Source organism: Pelmatolapia mariae, linkage group LG7, assembly GCF_036321145.2.
Source record: "Pelmatolapia mariae isolate MD_Pm_ZW linkage group LG7, Pm_UMD_F_2, whole genome shotgun sequence".
Taxonomy (NCBI): domain Eukaryota; kingdom Metazoa; phylum Chordata; class Actinopteri; order Cichliformes; family Cichlidae; genus Pelmatolapia; species Pelmatolapia mariae.
In genome coordinates, this window is record NC_086233.1 from 7,916,072 (window position 1) to 7,943,691 (window position 27,620).

Here is a 27,620-nt window from a genome sequence, read left to right on the forward strand (position 1 = left end):
GGGTTGCCAGGTTTGATATTAAAAAGTGCCGCATATCATGATACAGGATGCAGGAAAGAATGCACTTTCGATGGCAGTATAATTATTTGAGTTCCATATCGACGCAAAATATGTGGCAGTATAGCGTTTTAGCCATCCTAAATGTATAAAAGGGCTAAATGTGACCGGAGGTTAAGCAGGATAAGAATAACAGTCTGGCATCCCGTGAAAGCCAGACGTCAGTGGTCTGCGGCTGTAGTGAGTTTGCAGCTAGCTTTTGTTCGAGGGGACGTAAAATTAGCAAGCGAGTAGACGTCGACACATCAACACAAGGACATCAAACGACACGGACCACCAGATAAATGTGAAGCCTGGGATTTAACTGTGTTGTGTGAGTATATTTATCAGTCAAGCTACCAGCTGGCGCTGCATAATAACACCAAGCTAGCTAGCTAGCGATTTACATGTGATAGACTGCTCGGTCTGAAAAAAATCTATTAGCATGTTTTCTTGTTTACAGAAAATAGTTTCAGATAGCGGAATGTAGCTTTAGGAATGTTTATCCGTTCCTTTACGGTAAATTACTGCCCGTAAAATGATTGTCCTTCTTGGAGATATTCCGCCTCCAGCATATGTCTGCTGATGCTTGCTGTATTTATTATGATACAGTCGTGGGATACAGCTTTACTTTGTTTATGGCCTAGTTAACAAAATTGCTTGGGTTTTAAGTTTTATTAATGTAGCATTACAGTAATGTATTACTGTAAATGTAGTGTCGCGATAGAAAAAATAGAGTAAAATGCTATTTAACGTAAGGTCGAGAAATTATAGTTTAATCCCGCAGACACTGCAGCTATTGTGTACTGTCTCTACTGTATACTCTGGATTTTCGAGCGTGTGTGTTTGTAGTGTGCTTTGTAGCGTGTTTGGTTAGTTCATGGATCTCTACATATTGCAAAATGAATCCTTACCTCAACGTTGGGATCTCAAGGTATTTAAATTCCTATCCAAACAACTGCTGCAGGTAACCTCCAAAACTCCCACAACTGTTTTCAGTATCTTGCCTGGTTTACACTAAATTTCACCAACTGATAACACTGCTATGTATCTCTTATCTTTACACTAATTGGGGTGGGGGTGCGCTCTACCTACTAATCTGTGCCTGGAGGCTTGATGCCATTTTTTGTGGCTTGATGTCATGTTGACACAAGTGGTCCCAGCTTGGCTTTTACAGCCCAGCCCTAACCAGTGGTGGGACTATTTTTACAGCCCTGCATCTAAACCAGTAGTCGTTTAGGGTAGTATTGTTGTCTCCTACATGTAGAGTTCCTGCCCTGAGCCGGAACTAGTGACTGGCCCTCCTCCTGTGAGAGTAGACCAGCCACAGACTTTTATTTACACCCCCAGCACATGTGTACAACCATATCAGAAGTACTTGTATGGTTTTGTGTAACTGCACACAGATGATGAAAGTAAAGATAACAGTGGGATGTGTTTATGTCTTTTACAATATAAATCATAGGAAACTACATGTGGGTTGACTGTAATTATAATTTTGCATCCTCCTGGGATCACATAGGAATGTCTAGGTTAAAAAGAACCATATTTATTGTATGCTTGACTGAGTATAACAGTTCACTCCCTGCACTCCGATCATTGACCAACTTCATAGATATTATGAGCAAGATGGTACTTAAAGTGAACTTAAAAAAAAAAAAAAAAAAGTTGCAGGCTTCTTGTACAAGTTTGCATGTTGTCACAGAGTGAACAAATTCCCTTATATATTTAATGTCACTATAATCACAGCTTTATTTGTTGTTTTAAAATCATTCCTGAGCATTTTCTGAGGTTTTTAGGGAAACATTATCCTATTTGGGGTGACAGCTGCTGCTGAGGAGCAGTGGATGTGTTTAGGTGGATTATTTGTCCAAATAACATTCATATGAATTCTAATTACAGCAGTGCATTGACAGTCTATGAGCTGTGTTCATTCACCAGTGAGACAGAGTAATGCTTATAAGTGGTCTTTATAGAGAAGTGTGTGTGTCGCCAGGAGAAGCAGATGGTTTAAGTTATGCTTAAGTAATTTGATACTTAAAGGTAAGAATAATTGGGTATCGCCACCATAAGTGCACCATGAATGGGAATATAATTCACACTTGTTTACACTACACACTCGTGCAAATCTACTTTTGTCAACTTTCTTTTTCTTAGAAAGTCCAACCAACTTGTTGTATGCAAGCTGACAGCTTCATAAATTTTTTACAAATGTGGTTTGGAGTAGGGCTGCACGATTTTTTTGCTTAGAATTGAGATCACGATTCTCTCACGATTTTCTTTTCCAATATAAATATTTATCGCACTTATTAACTGCACATCAACTTCGTAACAGTTGAAACTGAACATAAAAACAATAAATAAACATAAAAACAATAAATGCCTCACATTTTGTGGTTGCTGCAAAATGTTGTACTGCTTGAAATTCCGTCTCCACTGTTGCTCGACACTGCGTGTATAGAGCAGGTAGTGCAACAATAGAAAAATAGTTGCGGGACGGCACTGTGTAGCGTTTGTCTAGGGTGTTGATCATTTTCCTAAATCCCTCGTTTTGCACAGTGTTGATATATCTTTGGTCAGGTGATAAGTAATAGCCTCCGTAATTTCTTTGTGCCTGCGGGAGTTCGACGTGTATAGGGAAGCGCTGTATAAGGTTCCCGTTATTGATGTTTGGGTGGTTGACCGGGACGGATTTTCTCCTGTCACTTTCTCGTCATCCCTGACGTGTTCTCCGTTGTTTTTCCCTGCCAATTTGAGGATCACGGCACAGCTTCTGTATCACGTGGTATAAGGCTCCGCCCTTGTCATTTGTTGAGCAGGAAGAGTGAGCGCTTGTTTTCATGCAGATTACGTCCCGGATCAAAATGCGGTACAATCGCCGTCGTCTTTTTTTTTTTTTCATTTGGAAATGAGATCGCACATAAGTATGAATCGAGATCGCGATTTTCTAACGATTAATCGTGCAGCCCTAGTTTGGAGGTTTTAACATGTCTTTCTCCTGTGATAGGAGCATTTAATATTAATTACAGTCTGACAATAGAATCATCCCTGACAGGCTCACCACATATTGTTCTCTGCATAGCTGCACATTTGCCTATGAAACATGTTGCACACATTCCCAGCGCAGCCATGAAGATCAGCAATCAGAGAGCAGCTGGTCCATGGCACACAGCAGTCATTGAGCAGGCTGTATTAATACATTTTTCTAAAAGAAATCTTAATCTGACCATGGATTCATGCTTAAATGTTAAGCTGCATCTTTGTGAATCAGACAAACTAGACATTTTGGTATTTCTTTCAGAGAAACCCCCACCCCCGTGTGCGTCTGATGTAAAGAAATTGGAATGCTGTTGTGGACTCCAAGTCAGCATAGAGCTGAGTTTGAAAACTTAATATGTGTGTCTGTTGCCGTGTATTTTATAACTGATTTGCCTAAGACTGAGGATAGAAGGAAATTATTTTGTACCTTCCTAGGATTCTAATGCAGCCTGGGTGGAGATGCATACCTGTTTAAGATCAGTTAAACAGTTTTGCTGTTTCTTTTGATGCCCATTGCAATTTCTGTAAATCTGTAATTGCCCCGCTAAGCAGCTGTACTATGGACTTCAATGCATTTAACAGCGCTTTTGGGATTCTTTTGAAGTTTAAAAGAGCTTAAGATATTGACTATATTTTGAGTTGTTTCAATGGGCATTTCAGTAAAAGTCAAAAAGCCATGTTATCCTTATAGGTCAAATAAAGACTTTATGTCCGTGGAGTGCTCCATCGTACAACAGGGCTGTTCCTTGCGGGAAGCACAAACTCTTCACGAGTGGCTAAATAATGAACAAGCGTTTATGCCCCCATTGTAGTTACATAGAACACCTCCCTTCCTTCCCCTTTGCACACAGCAGGTTAAACACTCCTTTCTCTGAACACTGCATGATGTGTTCGTTTTATTGAACGCTGGTATGGTAGAAGTAGAAAAATAAATGATAAAAAAAACCACAGGACTTGCAGGATTTGCATTGAATATATACATTTATACACAGAAAAAGACCAAGAGCAACTGAATAGATTCAGCACATGTAGCTATTGCCATATCTGCATTGCATATTTGTTGGCAGACATTGCTGCACTGCTTTAAACTTTTTTTTTCTGTTTAAAGGCTGTGTTTCCATGTATAACTAACACGTCACCACATGTAAATTAAGATAAGATAATCAGGTGACAATCTTAAATTTTAAGGTTTCTAGTGTTGTTGTTAGTATGTTGACAGTGTTCATGTGCACAGTTTTAAGTCTTGGATTTCTGCCATCAAATGCAGACTGTTAAACAGCCACAGCTGTGAAACTAATAGGCATATGATTACATATGTTTGCAGGGCCACAAAATCAATTCACTGTTAATCTCAGCAGCTGGTATTATTGCTGCTGGTCTAATGGGAAGTTTTGAGTACCTTCTAGTTGTTTTGTGTTGTAATTTTATTTAAATGTGACAATCTTTTGTCTGACCTACTGCTTTTGTTTTTTTCCCTCCTCCTTGTCTTACACAGAAAAACAAGAGATTGTAGAAGCAGCACTTTCCGTTTCACTGCTCCAGCTCTCCTCCCAACCATCCACAGCTCTGGATAATTGTCCACTTCTCCCAGTCATCAACATGGCATCTTTGTTCCTACTCGGACAGTGCTGCTGAACCGCCACCCTGGACCGCCACCATGGAGAGAAAACGCAGAAAGAAATTAATCTAGCTGCTCAGGTCACTTGCATTATGGACTCATTTGTGGAACTGTGGACCTGAAATGCTCTGTTCCAACACCTGCTGACTCTTAACCAGCCGGTTGGCTGTTCCCACAGTTACAAAGAGCTCAGTCAAACTAATGGTTAACACTACTTCACAACTCAAAATGCTCCTCCTTTCTGCATGGGTGTCCATGCTTTTGGGGCTGATTGCAGGCTTCCTGCCTGTGGTGGGGATGGATGGGGAGGGAGGAGCCAAATCTAGTTCAGACCACACCCCCAAAATGGATGCCCTTTCCTCACAGTCTGTCACAAACTGTTCCCAGTTAACCCTCAAACTGGAGTTCTCCACCAAAGTGGTGGAACATGGTAAGAAATTATTCTTGATGATGTGGTTTCAATGTAATTTTATCAGATGGGGAATACAGTGTTTAAAACAAGTATGGTAGGTGTATCCAAAGCCTATTAAAATGACATCTCTAAGTCACTCCATTGCACTCAGTGACATGTTTCTTCATTATTTTCATACATTTTGCATTAAGGGATGTGAAAACAATTGCTATTATTAGTCTCTGCAGCTGTTCCTAGAAATAAGATAAGTGAATGTGCAGTGTTTTTCATAATGAAGACGCATGTCAACATGTCAGTGAAATGATGTGGCTCAGTGATGGATGCGAAGAACTCTGTTTTAAGATGTGCTTGTTAGTTGGATGAAGTCTTTCATAGATGTGGAAAATCACACAACTGTCTCTTACACAGTAGAGTCAAGTGGAATAGTTTGTACTCATTAATGAAAGGGGCTTTCCTTTACCCTTCTTGTTGAGTATTAGAGAGAAGATTTATATCTCCTGAAGTCTTGTAGCACAAGACTAGGGCTGTGAGATATGACCAAAATCTCATCCCGATCACGATATCACAAAATGGTGCATTTTCTGTAATTCAGTGAACTTTGGGCAACTCGACTTGTGTGAAGTGTTTTAAGCTGGGCGTCCGTGTACCTGGAGACAAGTGTTTTGAACGATGCATGAAACAATATATTTTTAGATATAAGCTGTAACGGCCGCCATTTTCTTTGCGAGTATTTATTGCATGGTGTGCTGCGGGGAAAAGCCTGTTCTAACGTTTGAGTCTAAGGTTTATTTTGAGCACCTGACGGCTCTCCTTCAGGAGTCACATCATATCTTCTTTCATCTGTAAACTCTCTCCATACACTTTCACCTGACTCTTGCATAGGTGGTAGAAGAGGTTTGTTGTGTTTGAGTCCGTGGTTGCGGCATAATTTGCATAGTACAGTTTTCTGGTCCATGTCAGACTTTTCATAACCAAGCCATATCCATGCTACAGAGGTAGCCCCTCGTTTAGGTCCTCGATTTGATTTGACTGGTCCTTTTGTTTGGAGCTACCTGGTTCTGCCTCATCTTCACTGGCCATGCTGGTATTCTCTGTGCTTGCATGGTGGCCATCCAGACACTGTTGCCGTAAACAGTGTATTTTGCATGGACAAACGATAGCTAAATGAAACGATAGATGTTTTGATTTCGTCATCCGATATATTTTGTCATATCGCACAGCCCTACACAAGACTTCAGAAGACGTTATTCATTTCGCAAAGAAGGAGCAAAGCACAGCTGTGACTCCTGTAAAACAAAGATCTGCTGTCTTTAACATGCTGTATTTGTCCCATTTAATCAAACTACTTATGATAAATTTATTGGTGTGCTTTAGATTTACTGTTGGGTTGATTTCTTTACTTTTGGTGAAGCCAAGCTAGCTACCCACTTCTGATAGTGTGGGTTCATATTTGGGATTGCAAGTGATATTGATATTATCTGTTTTTGGGGGAAAGTATTGAAGTGTAAAGTAATCTTCTATACGGACAGAACTTTCATGCTTACTTTAAATTACTCACTTGAGTCCATCAGGAAAAGCTGGTTAGAGAAAACACTACAACTTTAATTTGCAGCCATTGCTAACATTTAAATCTAACAGTTTCAATTCAATTTCTTATTCAATAGTGGACCAGCCCTTGTTTTTTGTAATAAGAATAATAATAGACTAGAAAAAACACAAGGAAGATATCGCACACCTTTTTCACAATAATTTCAAAAGTCAGTTTGTGGCATGTATGAGCATGAATTGCATCCATTCATGTCCTTCATTCCTTTGTTGCAACCTCATCCATTCAATTCTCTTAAAGCATAAATGGATCAGTAACTGTGTAGTTACATAATCCAGGTATTGTATTTTGTGCCACTTGATATCCAGGCTTTGTCCTTCTAAAATTGTGGTCCACATAAACATAGAAATTTAAAACCATTTTTTGTCAGTCCAGCTTAGAAAGCAGAGAGTGCTTTTAATGTATTTCTTAATCAACTATTCATCTCTGACCAAATTATTCATATTAACTAACAAGACACATGTTTGCTTTGCCACTAATGTCTTAATGTAGTGTTTGGTCACAGTGGAAAGGTTGTATTTGTATTGGTTTTCACACCGCTCCATGGATAGGTGGTCTAAAAAGATGTCTCTCTCCTGAATGTACGCTTCCTATTTGTGGATCTCATATTCTATCTGTTCTTTACAGTATTGTCTTCTCTCTCTACAGAGTACATAGTAGCATTTACAGGGTATTTCTCAGCCAAAGCTCGCAGCCTGTACATCAGCAGAGCCTTGCAAGGTGCTGGGAATGGCGAACTGGAGTGGCACATTGTTCCAAGAGAAAACCCAGCTTCGGACTTCCCGAGCGACTTTGAACTGGTCCACATCCGGCAAGCTTCCCCCAAGAGCCTGCTGACCTTGGAGGACCACCCTTACATCAAGAGGGTGACGCCGCAGCGCAAAGTATTCCGCACGCTCAAATACATTCCCTGTAAGTCTGCCAATATGGTGTTATTGTGTGGGAAAAGGGATCACAGTGTTTCTAAGGTTGGCACGTCTGTCCAAGAAATATAAAACTCTGTAATGATACAGAAAGCTGTTTAGCTGCTGAATTTCACAGAATGTCTCTTTGTTTGTTCAGTCATGGGATGCTTTTCTACCTCCACTGTTTTAGTGGTGCTAAACAGGATTTGATATCTTTATTTGAAGTGCAGGCCAATTTCAGGGTGTAGAAACTGGACTCTTTCGCTCTGTGTGTGTGTGTGTGTGTGTGTGTGTGTGTGTGTGTGTGTGTGTGTGTGTGTGTGTGTGTGTGTGTGTGTGTGTGTGTGTGGACGGGTATTAACATCTTCATGGGGACCAAAAATTGGTAGTTTACTATACTTGTGGGGACAAACAGCCCTTGTGGGGACCAAAATCCCGGTCCCCACGAGTTTGAAGGCATTTTTGAGCCTCAAAATGTGGTTTTAGTGTCAGGGTTACAATTAGGTTATGGTTAGGTTTAGGGTAAGGGTCAGGGTTAGGCATTCATTTTTGATGGTTAGGGTTAGGGTAAGGGGCTAGGGAAAGCATTGTGTCAATGAGATGTCCCCACAAGGATATAAATACACACATGTGTGTGTGTGTGTGTGTGTGTGTGTGCATGTGCATGAGGTGTTGGGGGATGGGAGGAAGAACAGAGAAAGTCTGTTTGTTCACCATTTGAGGCAGTAGGTGAGTCAGTGTGGTGGGGCTTGCCTGTACGGGGGGCACGCCCTGAGCCTGGCACTGGATGAAAGACTTGAGTGTGCCCCCAGGCTGCATAAACAGACGCTTCAGTATGGAGCCCACATGTAGTGCAGCTTCTTATTATTGAAAATGGTCAACTAGTGGCGATTAGTTTTAGATATCAAGGAAACTAGAGCAGGGCGGTATGACCAAAAATATTTATCACGATATACATTTGAAAATTTGCGATAACGATAGAACTGACGATATAATTGACACTAGACAAATTACTTTACCACAACTTAATTAGTGCAAAAAACCCCAATCAATGTATTTTCACTTAAACAAGCAGCTGTTTTTTATGTGCATTAAAGTTATATAAAAATTTAACAGTGCAAATGCAAATTCCTTGCTGACAGTTTAACCAAAAGGCATTTCCAGTGGAAACTGGCTGACATATCCTCAGCATAACCATGTATAATATCCACAAAACTTAAAAAGAGGTTATACACACACAATACGGTAATATTATGTTGAAGCACAGTGCGTATCACTCTGCGAGGCTCCTGCCTACGATAGCCGTAATGCTCCGACAATCCATCAAGCGGTGCGGGTTCGTAGCTTAGCAAAGTCGTACTAAAACATTTGACAGATTTTCGAGCGCCGTGTACCACATAAAATCGTTTCAAGGTCAGTAAACACAACCAGAATTCATACATAAGGCACACGGGATTATAAGGGGCACTGTCGATTTTCAGAAAAATCAAAGGATTGATTTTAAGTGTGCCGTATTTTCCAAAAAAAACATGGTAATAACAACGGCCCGCTAGCATGCGCTACCAAAAATAGTGCTTTGTTGTGTATCTGATGGACGAAAGCTAAAGCAGTTCCACACCACTGAAGTTGCAGCATTTTTACAAACCAATTCTGGTTCATCCGTTTCATTCAGCGATCCGCTCTCGCTCTCCTCATTCTCCGTCGCCGCCATGCTTTTTCCGCCATGTGCGTATGAAAACAAAGGCACTGTGCATGCGCGTTTTACCCATATTCTATCGCGATATTTCATTTTCTTATCGTTGCCCAACATTATACCGGTATTACCGTGAATGGTATGATATGGCCCAGCCCTACTAGAAACCTGAATTCACAGCATCTTTTTCAGTCATCTGTGAAGCACAAACATGTGTAAAAGATGAAAGGTACTTTCAGCTGCAAATAAAGTTTGATAAACTGAAAAGGCATGCAGCTGTTTGAGGAATATGTTAATCAAAATTAAAACGGAGTCATCTGGGAAGCAGTAAAGCATCGTTATCACATGTTAAAACTGATCAGCAGCTTGATGGGACAGGCAAAAAATTAACTAAATACAATCAATAAATGTATGCCACATGCAAGCCTCAAAATTCAAGACTGTTAAATGAGATAATTATTGGAAAGTATCTGCCTCAAATTAAAAAGAAAAACCAAAAAAAGTTTTGCAGTTGCTGGTGCATGCGAAGTTAACTGGTGATTCTAAATTGAATGAGACAAATAAAGTGCTTAAAATGTATAGAATACAGCCTCTGTGGTTAAATGTGGCTTGTAACTGAATGGGCTGTAGGAATGGATAAATCCTAATCTATTTTCATAATATCGATACAGTTTAATGACGTGAAACATAAAACATTTCTCGGTGTAATCGTGCTAAAGTTTGCAGCACCTCTCTCACTGTCTCTCCATATGTACTCCCTCACTCTCACAGTGCTCCTGCACAATGGACTGAAGCAAAGTCATTGCTAACTTTAAAAAAAATTTAATAAAAATTGATTGTGTTTAAAAACACTGGACAAAGTTAAAGGCTGTTCGGATGTGGGTTGGTGGAAAGAAATCACTTCCTTGAAAGGAGATGAGAATTGTTGGACTACACTGTGATTTTTGCATTGTAATGTTAGTCTGTATTAAAAGCACCTGTTAAACCAGAAAAATGACACAGTAGCACAAACTTCCTTGAGGGCTATACTTTCCTTGCCTAAGCTGGTTCAACAAAACCCAAAACCCCAGTTGGAGTTGACGGGTATTGTTGGGTATGATTATCAACTTTCTGCAGAAAACCGTCTTGATCTTGATGCTGCTGTTAATTTCTAAGGTTTCTAAACTAACTATAAACTGGAAACATAGCCTAAGTTATTACTGTGATTTAGCCAAACCACCTTCAGGACACAGAAAAACTGTTGACTATCAGGTCAGCATAGCTCACAAAGCCATTTATTTTGCTTCATGGTGCACCCCTCAGATCATCACTGGTTGTTTTTAGGTGGAGGATAACAGCTTTTAATAGAATTACTGTCTGATAGCAGGTAAAGATGTAAAAAACCTTCTAAATAAGGCATACACCAAAATCAATGTTGTTTTGTTGAAGATAACTCAAACCCAAATACAGCAGTACGCATCTTTAGCCTATGTGCTGTTCGGTGGGGTGCACATCTTCTAGATGACACAATAACTATGGAGCAGTCTTTCTAGCCTTTAGGAAGTGGGACAGCCTTTTGCAGCCCCACTTCCAAGAACTGATTGAGGCTACCCAGTAAAATGGTAATAATTTTAAACATTTATTTCAGAAAAGTGGTTTTGTGTAGTTTAATGAAAATTTAGCAGCTCCTGACTGAGACAACAACTCTGTAAAAAGAAAAAAAAAGCCTGGTCTTATTAAATAATAGTGCTTTTGACATCTTGGTTATTCCTTTTGCACATTACTCTAACTCACAGTTTGAATCCGTGAAACCTACTGAAATAATTCATTAAAAAGAAAAGATAAGAAAAAAAAGAGATCAACTCTGTACTCTCCTACTTCACAGGGATAAAAAGCCCTGCAGGGCACTGCTCATGCATCCTGATGACCCACTGATGATTGGTTTTGTCGATGTGATTCACATTGCGAAAAGATTGGCTTAAGTTAGGCTGCTGTGATCAGCCTCTCAGCTAATAGATGTAAGAAGAAAGGGGGATTGAAGCCAGATGTAAAGAAATCACTTCCAATGAAGCATCAGAACATGATAAGCCTGACTGTGCTGTCTGCAGTGGCGGGGGGGCGGGGGGGCGGCTGAAGGTGATGGCAGTGACGGGGTGTTTTAATGAAGGGAGGCCTCAATTCTTGTCCTAATGTGGCTTTACAGCAGAGTGAATGATAGTTTGTCTCAATTGTGTTCTGTCCCAACAGCACCTGAACCTGCTGCACCCTGCAACGCCACCCGTGGGACCCAAAAATGGCAGTCATGGCAATCATCCCGCCCTTTCAGACGAACCAGCCTCTCACTTGGCTCGGGTTTCTGGCATGCTACCGGACGGCACTCCAGCAGACGTCTGCTGCGGGCCATTCCCCGCCACGTCGCCCAGATCCTGCAGGCAGATGTACTCTGGCAGATGGGACACACCGGTAAGAAAGGGACCACTGACTGAGTCTCTGCTTTTATGTGCATCTGCTCCAAAATATCATAAAATGAAGGATCTTTTAAGTATTTCTTTTAAACTTTATTTCAGAGATCATATAGGTCAACAAAGCAATTAAATAAAGTTGTTTAAATCTCTTTTGTGTGTGCAGGTTCTGGTGTTAAGGTGGCAGTGTTTGATACAGGCCTAAGTGAGAAGCATCCACATTTTAAGAATGTTAAAGAAAGGACCAACTGGACTAATGAGAAGACACTGGATGATGGTGAGGATCAATAAATATTATGGTGAATTTCACATAACAGCGAAGCAAAGGTCGTTGTAAAAGTGTAATTTCCAGGGGGGAAAAAAAAACCCTTTTAGGCCTTTTTAATGGGGTGAAGTCAACAAATGTTGTACATAATTTTTAACAAGTCATAAGTGCCTGGAGGTGTTTAAAGAATGCTGCCAAGTTGCCAGACTTGCTTCTAGAATGGCTTTAGGAGAGCTTGGTGATTAATAATGGCAATGATTCATCCGTCTGTGCTAATGGTTAATAGTAATGTCACTGCATTTACAATATCTAGTGGACTGCATTTTATTTTTTCAAATAATGTAATATTAAAAGTCACAAACTTTCTGTCTGTGGAAGAGACAAAGAAAGAAAGATTATTATAAACTGCTTATCCTGTTTTTCAGGTCTGGGCCATGGTACATTCGTAGCAGGAGTGATAGCTAGTATGAGGGAGTGTCAGGGTTTTGCTCCCGACTCAGAGCTGCACATTTTCAGAGTTTTTACCAACAACCAGGTACATATAATATACTACAATATACAATGTACTGCTGGTGTTGGAGTGCATTGCTGTAAAATTCATTTATACTATAAAATGTATTTGTCCCTCCCCACCTCCTAGGTTTCGTACACCTCGTGGTTCCTTGATGCTTTTAACTACGCCATCCTAAAGAAGATCGATGTTCTGAACCTCAGCATTGGAGGACCTGACTTCATGGACCACCCCTTTGTTGATAAGGTGATGCACACTTTGGGATATAACCTAGACACATGGTTGCTTAATTAAACAAGAATGCAAAGCACAGGAAAGTTGTCTCTAAAATAACCAGGTTGATCAAAAATGCGACCACATGGTTTAAAATTTGTCTAAATATAAAAATAGTCCCCAGTCTTTCTTCCTTTATGGTTACACCTGTTTGACAATGCTCTAATGAGCCAGTGAGCAATAGCCAGGTCAACTGTAAGCTCAAACGGGTCAAACCAGACACATAAACGCATGCATGACAACATTCGGACTGCTCTTTCAAGTTTTCAGTGCTCACTGATTATTACAAAAATAATATGTCAACCTTCACAATAAGTGCTGAATAGACTAACATCTGTTTTGTTGTTACAAGATCAAACGCTTTTCCTTGATTAAAGGGCAAGATGTGAATTATGTACTGAATATAATGCTTAACAGGGCAGTGTGGGAAACAGCTCTGTCTCTGAAACCTTTTAAACAATCAGTCATCCTCTACTGTGCATTCATGTTAACTAATTAAAGCCCCTTTTAGACATGCACTCCTGAACTTGTCAGCTTCATGTCTGAGTATGAACCCTGGTCACTGCTCTCTAAAAGTTGTTTTAGTAATCTGGGTAGCTCAGACTTAATAACAGATCACTTGCAACATGCCAAAAGTCTGAGTTTATGATGGCAAATTAACTTGCACGATTATGTGTTGTCCTGCATTTTGAGTTGCTTTGAAAAAGATGATTGTTTTTGAGAAGGTGCTAAACTCTTTTCCCATATTTCAGTAGCAACACTTGTCCAAAAAATTGCTCCTCAATTTCACATGTTTTACGCTTAAATATCTTGACTTGATGGTAGGAACAGTCTGTAACAAGTCACAATAACAAGTTACTTACTATGGACATGGCACAACACGGTAATTTAATTAGTCATTCATAAGAATTTGCCCCGGTGAGGAGATATGAATGATCAGTATGTAATGGTGAACTTTACTTCACAGGTTAGCTGCCACACACAATAAGAGTTTATAAGCTACAGTTTAATAATGCACATAAATATGTTCCCATAAACACGTGTAGGATGAGGCTTCCCAAATTATCAAAGGAGCTCTCAGAATACAATCTGACCTTATGCGTTATGTGCTGTTAAACCTCACACACTCCATTTTTCTCTTTGCATGTTTGACTGCAGGTTTGGGAGCTGACTGCCAACAGAGTGATCATGGTTTCTGCTATTGGCAACGATGGACCTTTGTATGGGTATGCTAATATTGCTATAACAGCAGCACGCATGCTTACAGGGTTCATCGTGTGCATTAACAGGGATGAGCAGAAGAGTCTTAGTTTAGTTTCTCTTCTACTCCAGTGTTCTGGTTAAAAGTGCACATGGTTCCACTGAAATCCAGCATTTTCCACGTCACAGCACCATTAGTGTAAATGGATACTTGCCTCACGTTGGAGTATAGTCACTATAAAAGACTTTTTCTGTTCCTGTTCGTCTGTGTTTAATTGCAAGCAAATGCTTACTTACCCTAATAAGTTTTTATTACCCTATTTAACATTTCTTTTGATTCTTTTGTCACTACATAAAAATCACTAAACAGAGGAAAGCAAAGCAAGTCCTAATATTACATTTTGTAAACTGTCAGTTAAAGTTTTTTTTTTATTTTACACTAAATTAAACTGATCTTTCTCAGAACCCTGAATAACCCAGCAGACCAGATGGATGTGATTGGGGTTGGGGGGATTGACTTTGAGGACAACATTGCCAGGTTTTCTTCGAGAGGCATGACCACCTGGGTGAGTTGCTGCAAGAAAATACACCTAGAATACACACTCTGACACACACCATCATCTTGGCAGACATCTACTCCTGAGATCTGCCCTCTGCTTTTTGAGCTAGCCAACCGTGTGGTAAGCTTCTGATCCCTCATCCACATCCCATCATCCACTTACTGTAGAGTGTCACTCTCTCTCTCTCTCTCTCTCTCTCTCACTCACACACACACACACACACACACACACACACACACACACACACACACACACAGAGTTTTTTATCAGCCATAGGCCAAAGCAGACATCTGCTTTAGGATCTGATTAAGACTTCATTCACCGATTCAGTGATGTTCTGTGCCCCTTCTATCAGCGCCAGCCGAGCATAAAGAGGCTCTCACTCCCACATGAATCAAAAACACCCAAAATGACAGGCTTTTTTTCCCCCTACTTTCTGTCTCTGCTTCAGTGTTTGTTTTTTGCTGTTTGACTTTCATAAAAGTAATTGCATGTAAAATCTAAGCTGACGCTCATATTTTAAACAGTAGTTGAGCTTTGAGAGACTGGCTTTAAATTGCCTTGCTGACTTCAATGAGTAGGCGTAATAACATAAACTGAAACATAAGTTTAAGCTCATGAAAAACAGCCCTTTCAAATTTAGAATTACAGCTTTAGGCCTCGCTCTCTAGCAAACAGGTGGTGTGTGAGTGAGATGTATACAGTAAGTGAGCAGAGAAGAGCACTTCATATCTCTCTAAAGGCACAGTGGAAACTAGCTATGCTTAAGCTGCTGTCCTCAAAACTGTGTTGATACAGCATGAGCAGATAGTCTCAATATGTGTACTTTTTTGTACTCTCTGATACTGGCCTCTATTGTTAAGTGCAAAGATCAAAATATTTGAATTGGCTGATCATTGAGAATATTTTCTTCTGTCTTCCCCCAGTTACTCAGGCTTGCAGCAGTTTTGAGCTGCTTTTCATCCAACCATGTTCTGCATCTGTTTCCCATTTGTGTTCAGGAGCTGCCCGGGGGTTATGGCAGAGTGAAGCCTGATATCGTCACCTACGGTTCTGGTGTTAGGGGCTCAGGGATGAAGGAGGGATGCCGCTCTCTGTCTGGCACCAGTGTGGCTTCTCCTGTGGTGGCTGGTGCTGTCACACTCCTGGCCAGGTGAGTTTGATAAACTCACTATGTTATACTGTATGAACCCAAGGTATTTTACTGGCTTTCTTAATCTGACTTTCTTAGTTCTATTAGCCTTAATAACAGCCCCTAAGTTAAAGACATGCATGTTAAAGATAACAGAGAAAACTTGCCCAAAACAACTTGTATTGGGATGAAGAGTGCTTAAAAAAAAAAAAAAACTTTTACGATAAAATGATTCAGGTTAAAGTTTTTTATAGTCTGGTTATTCCAGATGGCTACTCTTATTTCGCTAACTGCATTAGGGATCTATATCAGGCACAGTGTGCCAGCTGAACTAACCACCTGCATATCCATCTGTGCACACAGTCAGAGTCTGCACAGTTAACATGATATGTAGAGACATAATAGGCAGCATGCAGCACAGCAGGTTAAATTAAAACAGAATTGTCCGATAATATAAGCTTCACCTTCAATCCCAAAAGGTTGATTCTGTTCATCTGGACGTAGTGTAATAGAATCAACCTTTTGGTATTTACTTACCTGGATGATTGAGCATGCATCAAGACATTCACCTTCAATCTTGTAACTCTTTGAAGATCACTGTAAAGTACCTTTGGCTTGGTTTTTGAAAGCATTTCGAAGTCTTGTGGTTAATGCTAGTTGCTGCCATGCTATGTTTTTTTGTGGGGGGGGGGGGGGTTGAGTAAAAAATTAAGATAAAGTGTATGAAACTGAAGTGCTGAATTATCACCTAAGCTGGCAAGCTTAGTCACATTACATTCATAAACTGTATGGGAGTAATGCACAGATATGGTTACCTGTTAATTTGCGCTAGATAAGAGGCTAATAAATACTAGAATTAGACTCACCAACACAGAAGCACTTCTGAGATGGGCCGTCCCACATATTATATCAATTAAAATAGCACAAACATGGTGGCAAGGGTCACTTTGGAGGCCTAGCAGACAGGTCACTGTCAGTCATATCAGCCACTTTAACCCTCACTAGTAACTAAATGGATGATATTTAAAAACTTCCCCTTTTTTGTACTCAAGGTTTAAGTGAGATTCTTATCAGCGTAGGATGACACCAGAAGTTACTAGTAGTTTAAGACTAAAGTTTGATGAGGTTTAATTACCTCCAGTGTCATAATGCCATATGAGCAGACAGTGGTATGTGTTATGAAAGTCTTTTGCAACAGCAAAAGACAGAGCGTGCACATAGCAGGTACAGATGCAGAGTATTCTCATCAAGAACAGATCAAGCTGGCTAGTTAATGAGGAGGCCATTCGGTTCTTTACAGTATGGGGGGAAAAAAAACAAAAAAAATATTGAGTAATGTTCTCAGGTAATCGAGTCATGAATGCATGCCTTCTGGTGCCAGGACAGTCATTAGACGCTGTGATTACTTTTAGATGATGTGTGGAGCTCTCTGAGGCTCTTCTGTTGTAGCTGAAGTGATGATACTGAGAAGCAAATGTGCCATTAGAGATGGTTGACATCAGAGGTTACAGGGACATAATACTGAAGTGAAATCTGGTTTAATAACCATGGTTTTGTAATCCTACATGAGCCGGCAGTGAAATGTGTCCCCGTTTCACTGTGTCCTCGTGTTGTAGAGCTGTAACTGAGCCCATTTGTGAGCTCATATTGCTGAAATCAAACATCATCCTTCCCTTGTTGACAGCAGTCATCCCTCCCTTTCTCCCAGACAAGACAGACGCACTGCCACACACACCAACCCATCCCTCATCTCTCCCCTAGCAGTGTCCTGAATTTGAAGCTTAGGAATGTGACACCAGCAGATTCACAGAAACACAGCCTGTCCTCTTCTGTCCTGCAGCACTGTCCTCAACCGGGAGTTGGTGAACCCAGCCTCCATGAAGCAGGCTTTGATTGCCTCAGCTCGTAGACTGCCCGGGGTCAACATGTTTGAACAAGGCCACGGGAAACTAGACCTGATCAGAGCCTACCAGATCCTCAACAGCTACAGACCTCAGGCCAGGTAAATGTCTTATCGCATTTTCAAAAATGAGCACCGACGAAGACGAGTTAATGGATTCACAGCCCGTTCACACACAGCAACAAGGAGTCTCTTCAGCTTCATTTTAGTGTACATAAATATTTTCCCACGCTTGTAGGCGTATGAAAAACAATTACATAACACTAAAGGAGGCCAACCCAGTGTTGTCACAGCCTTCACTCTTGGGAGGAAAAGGACTGGCTCACACTGGCAGAATTTGAGTCGCTTTTTGAAGAAATACATGACTGACATTCAGTCTGCAGAGTATCAAATACTGGCAGTTGGCTTGCAGTGAGGCTCCTGAAAGTTTGGAGCTTGCTCCATCCTGAAGGACAGAGGTAGACTTAGTCTGCTAGTTCAGTTTTCATAGTCAAAGGTGGGTCGATAGTTGGCTGAGTCTTCCTTTAAAATCTGTCTCAAACTCCACTTCTGCAGACTGAAGTTGAACCCGTACATTGATCCGTTATTAAATATCAGACTGCGTCAGGTCCATGCCACGAATATGATCATTTGGGCTGTCGCCATCTTGATTTTGAAGTAGTAGAATTTCATTCAACAAAACTGGAGCAGAGATTTCTTGGATAGGCTGTACCACACAAAAAAACATATTAGTTGACTGTTGATGTGTTTTTAAAAAATGTTCTATATTAAATGTATATTGAACTGTTTTTTTTGGTTGGTTGGTTGGTTTTTTGTACCACTAATTTCATTGTTGAAGTTGTTCATTTTAACTTTAGAGTCTGTGGGGATTTATTCTCTTTTATAACTGAAGCATCTTTATTTATTTTTTTGTTTGCATTGGTTTAATTTTTGAGCAGCAGAATTTCCATGCCTCAAATTGATCTGGTGCTTTATATATTATTTAGCTTTTACATTTAATAAGGGCTGACATCACCTCAATTTTCTCTGCACCATGATTGGATCCCAATATCCAAATTAGTCTGCTGGAGTTGAGCTAACATGGCATGACCCCGGTCAAACTTTCTATGTTTTTCTGTAGAAAAGTACTGGGACACAGTGACATTAAACATACAGTCTTTGGGAATGTGCTTTTTTTTTTCTTTTTCTTTTTTTTAATTTATTCTTTTATAATATTTTGTTTTAGTAACTAGTTCTTGTATACCCTTGTTTCTGCATCTCTACCTTCCTGTTGAGTGTCATTATAATTTGTGCTTTTCTCCTCCCAGTCTTTCTCCCAGCTACATCGACTTGACAGAGTGCCCATACATGTGGCCTTATTGCTCTCAGCCCATCTACTATGGAGGAATGCCCACCATTGTCAATGTGACTATTCTCAATGGCATGGGTGTCACCGGCAGAGTTGTGGACAAAGTAAGCAAAGAATCACCACACAAACTTGCATTTCCTGTAAATAAATGGCGCTGAAGTGCTTTAGAATAATAAGTATAAGAATAATAAGGAAAGTTGTATCACAACTGACCGGGATTTGACATCACGATGATCTAATGGTTTTCTAAGCTGGCTTAAAAGTTTCTCCCTTCTGTTTAGCCCATCTGGCAGCCTTACCTTCCCCAGAACGGCGACAACATCGATGTGGCCATCTCATATTCACCGGTATTGTGGCCGTGGGCTGGATACTTGGCTGTGTCCATCTCTGTGGCCAAGAAAGCAGCGTCATGGGAAGGGATTGCACAAGGTCATGTGATGGTCACAGTGGCATCACCTGCAGAGAACGACGTGAGTCACTGTACTGTCTTCTAAGTAGCTTTAGAGCAGTGGTTGCCAACCTCTTTGTCTGTTTTCTTAAACTAATATGAGCTCAGGTATCTTTTACCAGATGTGTTAACTTCAAGTGTATATTTAGTAATTACATAGAAGTTATTTACATGATCTCAGATTAGTTTTTTTTTTAATAACTAATCACTTCTCTACAGACATTACTCATCTGCCTTCCTGATCTTTTTCACTCTTTGCAGTCGGAGGTTAGAGGGGAATTGACCTCCACTGTCAAACTGCCCATCAAGGTAAAGATCGTGCCGACGCCTCCACGCAGTAAGAGGGTGCTTTGGGATCAGTACCACAACCTGCGCTACCCTCCTGGCTACTTTCCTCGCGACAACCTCCGCATGAAAAACGACCCATTAGACTGGTTCGTGTGTTCAAATAAAGCCTTTTCACTGAATCTTTTTAGTTTTCCTTTTCTGTGCTTTTGATTAATATTCTGCCTTTTCAGGAATGGGGACCACATCCACACTAACTTCAGGGACATGTACCAGCACCTCAGAAGTATGGGGTACTTTGTTGAGGTGCTGGGAGCTCCCATCACGTGCTTTGATGCCAGTCAGTATGGTACGAACACCGAGACTAAAAATTGCACAACAAAATGTGAATGTTTCTACTCCCAAATGCCAAATGAGCAATGGAGCTCCAGGCAGTCGTTACAGGCTCCCCCCCCCCCGAGTGTTGATTGTTTATGGTTTAGAAAAAGATGACAAACTAAAGGATTATTTGCTCATGTGTCCCTTCAGGCACACTCTTGATGGTAGACAGCGAGGAGGAGTATTTTCCTGAGGAGATTACCAAGCTGAGGAGAGACATCGACAACGGTCTGTCGCTCATTATCTTCAGCGACTGGTACAACACTTCTGTCATGAGGAAGGTCAAGTTCTACGACGAAAACACCAGGTATTAAACTCAGTGGTATGACAGTGATGATTGAGATAAGAGAATAAATACAGGCTTATGTTTTGTAAATAAATTTATGCGCGGCTTTTACTTTTGTTGCTCAGCTGTGAATTTAACAGAATCCCTGACATGTGAATTTTGTTGGATTTTCTGGCAGTGAACATGATTTTGCACATGACAAAAAGGATTGTTAGTCATTGCTGGTAGTTTAAATTTCATTCTTTTGATGTAGTGTTTTGTTTTATGTCTTGCGCTGTGCAAAAACACAAATGTGGGAGCTTTTGAATGCTGGTAAATGAGATATAGTTAATGTGCTTCACCAGGATGGTGCCAGTTCACAGCAACGAGAAAAATCATCAGTTGTAGAAAGTGGCAGATTCCTCTGTAAACATCAAATGTATTAATACATTTGACGTAAACTGCTGTCAACTTTTTGAAAACAATTAATGGAAAAACATTTGTAAGGGGATGCAGTGCATCAGTCTAGAGCAGCTCTACACCCTTAATAATTGCAGAAAAGGTTGATAATTGGTGCAGAGTGGTTTGGATTAATTTTGCTCTTAATAGAATGACTTGTGCGGAAAAAATGTTTTGCATCAGTCAGTTACACTCTGACTGATTTCTCTCATTTGAGAATCTCTATGCATGTTTTTTCTATTTCTGTTCCACCTGCACACTTCACTGATTAAACAGCTGCTTCATGTCATATAATGACTGCATGGTAAATTCTGTTGGGTACTGTATCACAGTTTCTTTTCATCTGCATCTATGCATCCTCAGTCTGTACATCATACAACCTCTTGAGTCGTCATGCAGAGATTACAATTACTCACCAGTGATTTCTACTCCAGTTATACCCTACCCAAGCTGTCACTCAGTATCCGCAGGATTAAAAGTCTTTAACTCAGTTAAATATAGGCTTTGCGGCTTCCAAATATTATGTTGAGTAATTCAGTTTTAATTGAATGGCATTGGTTCATGTGAGAGCTTCATTCACAGCTGCCTTTTCTGGGCAAAACAACCCAGAGACTGTACAGGGAACCTAAAAAGCAATTCTTGTTTTTATGAACTACTCTGCCAATGTAAAGTTTTGTCTGTATTGATATTTAAAGTATTTTTTTAGCATTACTATTATTTTATGAAAGATATTCACAACTTGGAGAAGATTTTAGTTAAACTGGTTTTTGATTAATTGTTCTCAAAGTTGTTGTTTTTTTCATGTGGCTTCTTATTTTCTTAGATCAGTCCTCTGCTTGTCAAGTTGAAAATATAGTTTGTTTAACCTTCTCATAACCGTGTGGGATTTTTTATTTTTTTTGTCTTGCCTTAATTTAATGATTGTGGTGTGATTTTCTTTATGCAACCTCTAGGCAGTGGTGGATGCCGGACACAGGGGGCGCTAACATACCAGCTCTGAACGACTTGATCTCAGTGTGGGGGATGGCTTTCAGTGACGGCCTGTACGAGGGGGACTTCACCTTAGCTGATCATGACAGTAAGACATAAAAGCATACTTTTAATTTTCACACATGTGTCTGTTTAAATTAAATTTTATTTCATGTGTTTATTTAATTTTTTATTGAAGATAAAGCTTATTTTGTCTTTTTTCTTTCACTCAGTGTACTACGCCTCTGGCTGCAGTATTGCTCGTTTCCCAGAAGATGGAATAGTGATTGCCAAGAACCTAAAGGACCAAGGTGCCAGCACCCCTTTAAGAGTGTTTAACCTGGTTTAATGTTGGCCAGCAGCCATGCTAGCTGACAGGCCACTTTTTAATCTGTGTGTCTTTAGTTCAGATGTAACACTGTGTGTGTGTGTGTGTGTGTGTGTGTGTGTGTGTGTGTGTGTGTGTGTGTGTGTGTGTGTGTGTGTGTGTGTGTGTGTTTTCACAGGTCTGGAAGTGTTGAAGCAAGAGACCGCAGTGGTGGAGGGTGTTCCCATCCTTGGACTGTACCAAACGCCTTCTGATGGGGGAGGTCGTATCGCTCTGTACGGAGATTCAAACTGTATAGATGACAGTCACAGGCAGAAAGGTAGCTCCTCTGCGTGTTTTTGCACAGGTACAGAGAGAAAAATTTACTTACTTGCTAATTATTTAAATGTATATTTCACAGACTGCTTCTGGCTGCTAGATGCTCTGCTTCAGTATACTTCCTACAGTATGACCCCTCCAAGCCTCAGCCATTCACACAGCAGAGTGGCACCTCCCACAGGTGCCGAGCACCCACTGCCACAGAGACTGGAAGGTGAGGAGGGACAAGGCCTGCATACTACACTGAGATGGTTTCTACTCAGTTAAATTTTTCTCGTCTTGAGCATTAGCCATATGTGTTGTAGATTCTGGGTTTACCTCTACATTGTCTTGACAGTGACGTCACATAAGGAGAAGAAAATGGAAAAACCATACAGTTTATTTTAATTACATCACTTAAGCCATTTAAAATCACTTCATTTAGATTTCTAGTGCCTTAATACTATACTGCATGTTAAATAATCACATAACACCAGAAAACCCTCACCCTTAAACATCTTAGACGTGATTTATACTTCTGCTTCAGATCTTGGTCGTAACTTACGCCAGCAGTCCCCAATGTCAGAAAATATTTTCACGGACTGGCCATTAAGGTATCACGGATAAATGCAACAAAATAAAATGATACGACCAGGACAAAAACTGTGGTATTTTGTAAATATAATAATAAACGCGAATTCACTGTGTAATTGTGTAACTTTATTAGCAGCGTTCTCCTGAAATGCGCCAACAACATTGAGAGTAACATCCTCCTCTCTGCCCCTTAATGCTCTCTGGTTGCTATGGTAACACGTAAATATTTCTTTAAAAATAAGACACACAACTACAACATGGGAAAAGACCCAGAGAAACTGAGTTAACGATAACCCCCCCCCCCCCCCCCCCCCCGAAAACCATAAATTTCACACCCGAGCTTCAACTCTCACGGCCTGGTACCAAACGACTCACGGACTGGTCCGTGGCCTGGGGGTTGGGGACCGCTGACTTATGCCATGACCCAATTGTAACCCTACACCCTGCAACCCAACGTGCACCTCCCGATAAATGCATACAACAACCTGAATGGTGTGGAAGGATGCCGTATAGGGATGAAAGAACAGGATGTAGATTTCATGTGCATGTCTAAATCAAGCTTCAGTCGTGCTTTTCGAAGCCTCTTATTTTAGATTCACGCCTGCAAACATGAAAACTCCTTGGATGTAAAATCAGTGATAGAAAGATTAAAAACTGATCTTGTTTGGAGTTGTTTGATTTGCTATATCAACAGTCTTACAATAGGACTCGTTGGGACATTTTCAAAGTTCAAGGTTTTTTGCTCCAGCTCTACAAGTGACCTCAAGGCTCTCACACTACATCTGTAATATGAGTAGACGTTTTACTTGACGTTTTTGGTACTCTGCTTTTTCTCTTTCTGCAACTGCCTTTAGGGAACCATCTCTACCGGTACTCCAAAGTTTTAGAGGCTCATCTCGGAGATCCGAAGCCCCGCCCACTACCGGCCTGTCCCCATCTGTCATGGGCAAAGCCTCAGCCAGTCAATGAGACAGCCCCCAGGTAGGTTCCTCAAGCAGCTAAATTCTCTGGTCAACGAAACTGCATGTCCCAGTGCTCACTTGTCACTCAGACTTTATTTTCTTTGTATTTTATTTCATTTTATTTTGACAGCTGCATTAGCTTATGCTGAATTCTTTCCTGTCATGTTTTTCCGATAGTCTAGAGAATATCACAGTCTAATTTTCCTTCTGAGCATGTTGCTGTCAACATTTTCATCATTTTTCCTCCTTAGTCACATCACTGTATACAGAAAGAACCCAGCGGGGGGTGGGGGGCCAGATTTAACTGTCACAGTGATGCTTTGAAGCAGCTCATTTGAACAGTCAAACATGGATTTGCTCTCTTTCCTGTCACCAAATAGAACAAGTGTAAATATGAACTTAAGAATGAGGGAGGCAAGCAAAACAGACACGCGTTTGGATTCAGTTTCTCACACTCCTTTGTTTTTTTTTGTTGTTTTTTTTAACCTCTTTTTTTGTGCTCACAGTAATCTATGGAAGCACCAGAAGCTTCTCTCTGTGGATCTGGACAAAGTGGCTCTGCCTAACGTGAGGGCATACCGTCCCCAGGTCAGGCCTCTGTCACCTGGAGAGAGCGGGGCCTGGGACATCCCTGGAGGTAAGACATGAGACATTTCAAAATTTTTGAAATGCAGCTTTTATCTTGAAAAGAATATTAATGAAACGCATAAGGATACATTTATTTCTTTTTAATCCATGAGACTTGTCCTAAAAGACAGACAAAACACTTTCAGTTTTAAAAGTACAACTCTTACGACTAGTCACCCTATACTTGGTCACACTGTCCTCAGTTTAAAAAAAAAAAAGAAAGAAAAAAAGAAAAGAAAGTACAATTTCCAAAGTCCGAGCTATTTGAACTGAACATCTCTTTCATGATCAGCAGACCTAGCGTCACCTTTAGCACTAAAATACCTGTGAAAAGCATCAGTTAGGTCAAAACTCGATTTATTGCATCGTGATTTGCATTTAGACTGATGTGTCTGCATTGCTCTGACACAACTGCTGAAAGTTGCCTGATCCTGTTGGACTCCAGGCTAATAAATAATGAACAGTGGCTTCTATTATTAGGAAACAGGAAAGAAAGAAGACTTCAGACCAGAGTCTAGTAAAATGTGATGAGAGCTTTGAAAAATGAGGAAACGTTAGAATCTACATTGGCAGAAGGATGGCTTTTCTTTTAGCATTGTGGCCAGTGCTACAGCCCTTTTCTTGTTGTTTCACAAAGGTTTTATACTGTGTCTGGCATGTAACTAGCAAGAAGACCAATCACAGATTGCTACAATGTAAAGATAAATTTCTCAGAAGATCCACTTCAGGGTACAACATGAATATGCAAGATTCCGTATAGTGCTCTAAATATTAAGCTTGACTCAAAAGGCGAAGCAAAGCAAGTATCCAGAGAACAGCAAATAAAGTTGGAGAATAACGTCTTTCTTCCAGCAGCTGGTAATGCTTTTCATTAATTCATTGGGACAAGCGATGTGACGTAATTAAGGGTGTTCACACAGAAGAAATCTATCCTGAATGTCGAGACTAGAGAATGAGAAATTTCAGTGAAGTTTAGATGTTGGTAAGAATGACAGATGAAGTAACTGTTAATGATGCAAACTTCTCTCAACTGACGTGAACAAATGACATGGATACCAGTGGAAATAAAAAAATAAAAAAAATACTGTTGACTGACATATGACAGGGGTTAAATACATTACAGGGTTGCTTGCAGTGTCCAATAGTAACTTACAATGTGGATATGAAATGGTTTGGCTGGTGGAGGAAAAAGCAAAATAAATTACTGCCCTATTAGACCATCTACAGCAGAAGAACAGTATCTGAAAGTCATGTCCATAAGAAATTGATTATCTTGGCCTTTGGTGGATCCATCTGCTGCTTGCCGACGCCTCATCAGAAATGGTCTCAATGGAAGGGTAGTTGTCAAAAAAAACTTTTTAGGGATGGGGAAACAAGGAGAAAAGGCTGACATATACCCAATTGCACAAGAATTGTGCTGAAAATCAACAACAGATAATAATAGTATGCAAGTAGAAAGTCAGGAAAGACTACAGCCTTCTGTAAAACACGGTGGAGAGACTGTCATATTTTGGGGCTGCTTTTCAGCCAGTGTTATTGGGGAGCTTAAAACTAAGTACTGAAAAAGTACCGTCAAATTTGATCTACTTTGCAATCATTACTTAGCATGACAGTGATCCCAAACACACTGCCAAAGCAGTAAAAAAAAACATACCTAAATAGAAAAGACCCAATGGAGCACAATCAGTCATGGGTCGGCCTCCCCAGGGCCCGTGAGATCATCTTCACACAGAGCTGAACAAAAGGCAGCGAACATCTGAAAAAGAGCTTTAAATGTCCTTTAAGAAGCCTGGAGAACAATTCCTGAAGTCTACTTACAGAAATGGGAAAGGTTGTTTAAGAGAGTTCAGGATATGTTGAAGGATGAAGGTGGCTTGCTGGAATTGTACAAACTCTGTATTTTAGTACTAGTTTTATATTTGCATTTTTCAGTAGTTCTGCACCTATTTCCTTTTTTCAGTACTGTATACTAATGTGGTACTAAGATTTCTAATGTTTAAAATACTTTTAGTCAACAAGCTTCCACAGACAACAATCATTCATCACTTCAACATCACCTAACATTTTATTTAAACAATAATGAGTGAGAATAAAGGTGGTGACCTCTGCCCTCTTATTCCTTTTAGGAATAATGCCTGGCCGCTACAACCAAGAAGTGGGCCAGACCATCCCCGTGTTTGCCTTCCTGGGAGCGATGGTCGTCCTCTCCTTTTTTGTGGTCCAGCTCACAAAGTCCAAGAGCAAACCCAAGCGCAGGAAACCCCGCATCAAACGGCCCACGTACCTCCAGCAGCAGCAGACGAGTGGGAAGAACCCCACAGTTTAGCTGCATTGTTGAACTGCAGCTGGATTGCTGGGTTTACCTGCAAACTGAGACGCTATTAAAAGGAAAACTTGTGTTGATGGAGGTTTGGAATTACATGGAGTCTTAATGAACTGCTGAGGCAGACATATGGCTGTCTTTAGACTGAAACCTGGCGGGCGTGAACCTGCTCCAGGAATTTTTTGGAAGCAGAAACATTTTTTGTGCCTCCTGTCTGTTCGAAGCTGCTGGGGGTGTTTTTATGTATTTGTGGACCATTGAACAGTGTTACACACATGATATAAAACACACATGGTCCTAACAATGCCTGCAGACGTAGTGTCCACATTTCAGTTTCTCTTCTTTGACCCATTTCTTTATGAATGAAATGTGTTTGACTTTTATATTTATTGAGTTTGCCAAGCCCAAACACATTTACTCTAAAATACAAGACACACGTACAAATACAAAGCTGTTAGTGGAGATCCAAACAGAAACACACACACAGACACATGAAGTGATGCTGATACTTTCAGCATGAGAGCCACAGGGTGATTAAGTTTTCTGTCAGTGGTCCTGCCCATATCTGTTAAAAAGCAGTCTTTTTATGTTTTGTTTTGGGTTTGTTTTGGTTTTTTTTTAATATTTTATATGATGAATGAACTGTGGTTGGGCGTTCTGTTGATGTCATCCTTCCTGATCTCATGGTCAGCACAGTAGCATTGACAGAATTGTATCTCATCAATTAAAAAGCATAATCAAAGTGA

At 40.4% G+C, this 27,620-nt stretch overlaps 1 protein-coding gene across 1 annotated transcript; it reads left to right on the plus strand.

Moving 5' to 3' along the window:
* Positions 1-182: 182 nt before the first annotated feature.
* mbtps1 (membrane-bound transcription factor peptidase, site 1) lies at positions 183-27,620 on the plus strand. Its single transcript, XM_063477719.1, has 23 exons — positions 183-370; positions 4,571-5,123; positions 7,360-7,623; positions 11,536-11,751; positions 11,917-12,027; positions 12,441-12,550; positions 12,656-12,772; positions 13,958-14,025; positions 14,463-14,565; positions 15,561-15,712; positions 17,532-17,693; positions 18,899-19,043; positions 19,221-19,409; positions 19,649-19,821; positions 19,906-20,021; positions 20,201-20,357; positions 21,728-21,852; positions 21,977-22,054; positions 22,250-22,390; positions 22,472-22,603; positions 23,817-23,943; positions 24,431-24,561; positions 26,678-27,620. The coding sequence occupies exons 2-23, from the start codon at positions 4,895-4,897 to the stop codon at positions 26,875-26,877; spliced, it is 3,246 nt and encodes a 1,081-aa protein (XP_063333789.1). The 5' UTR covers positions 183-370; positions 4,571-4,894; the 3' UTR covers positions 26,878-27,620.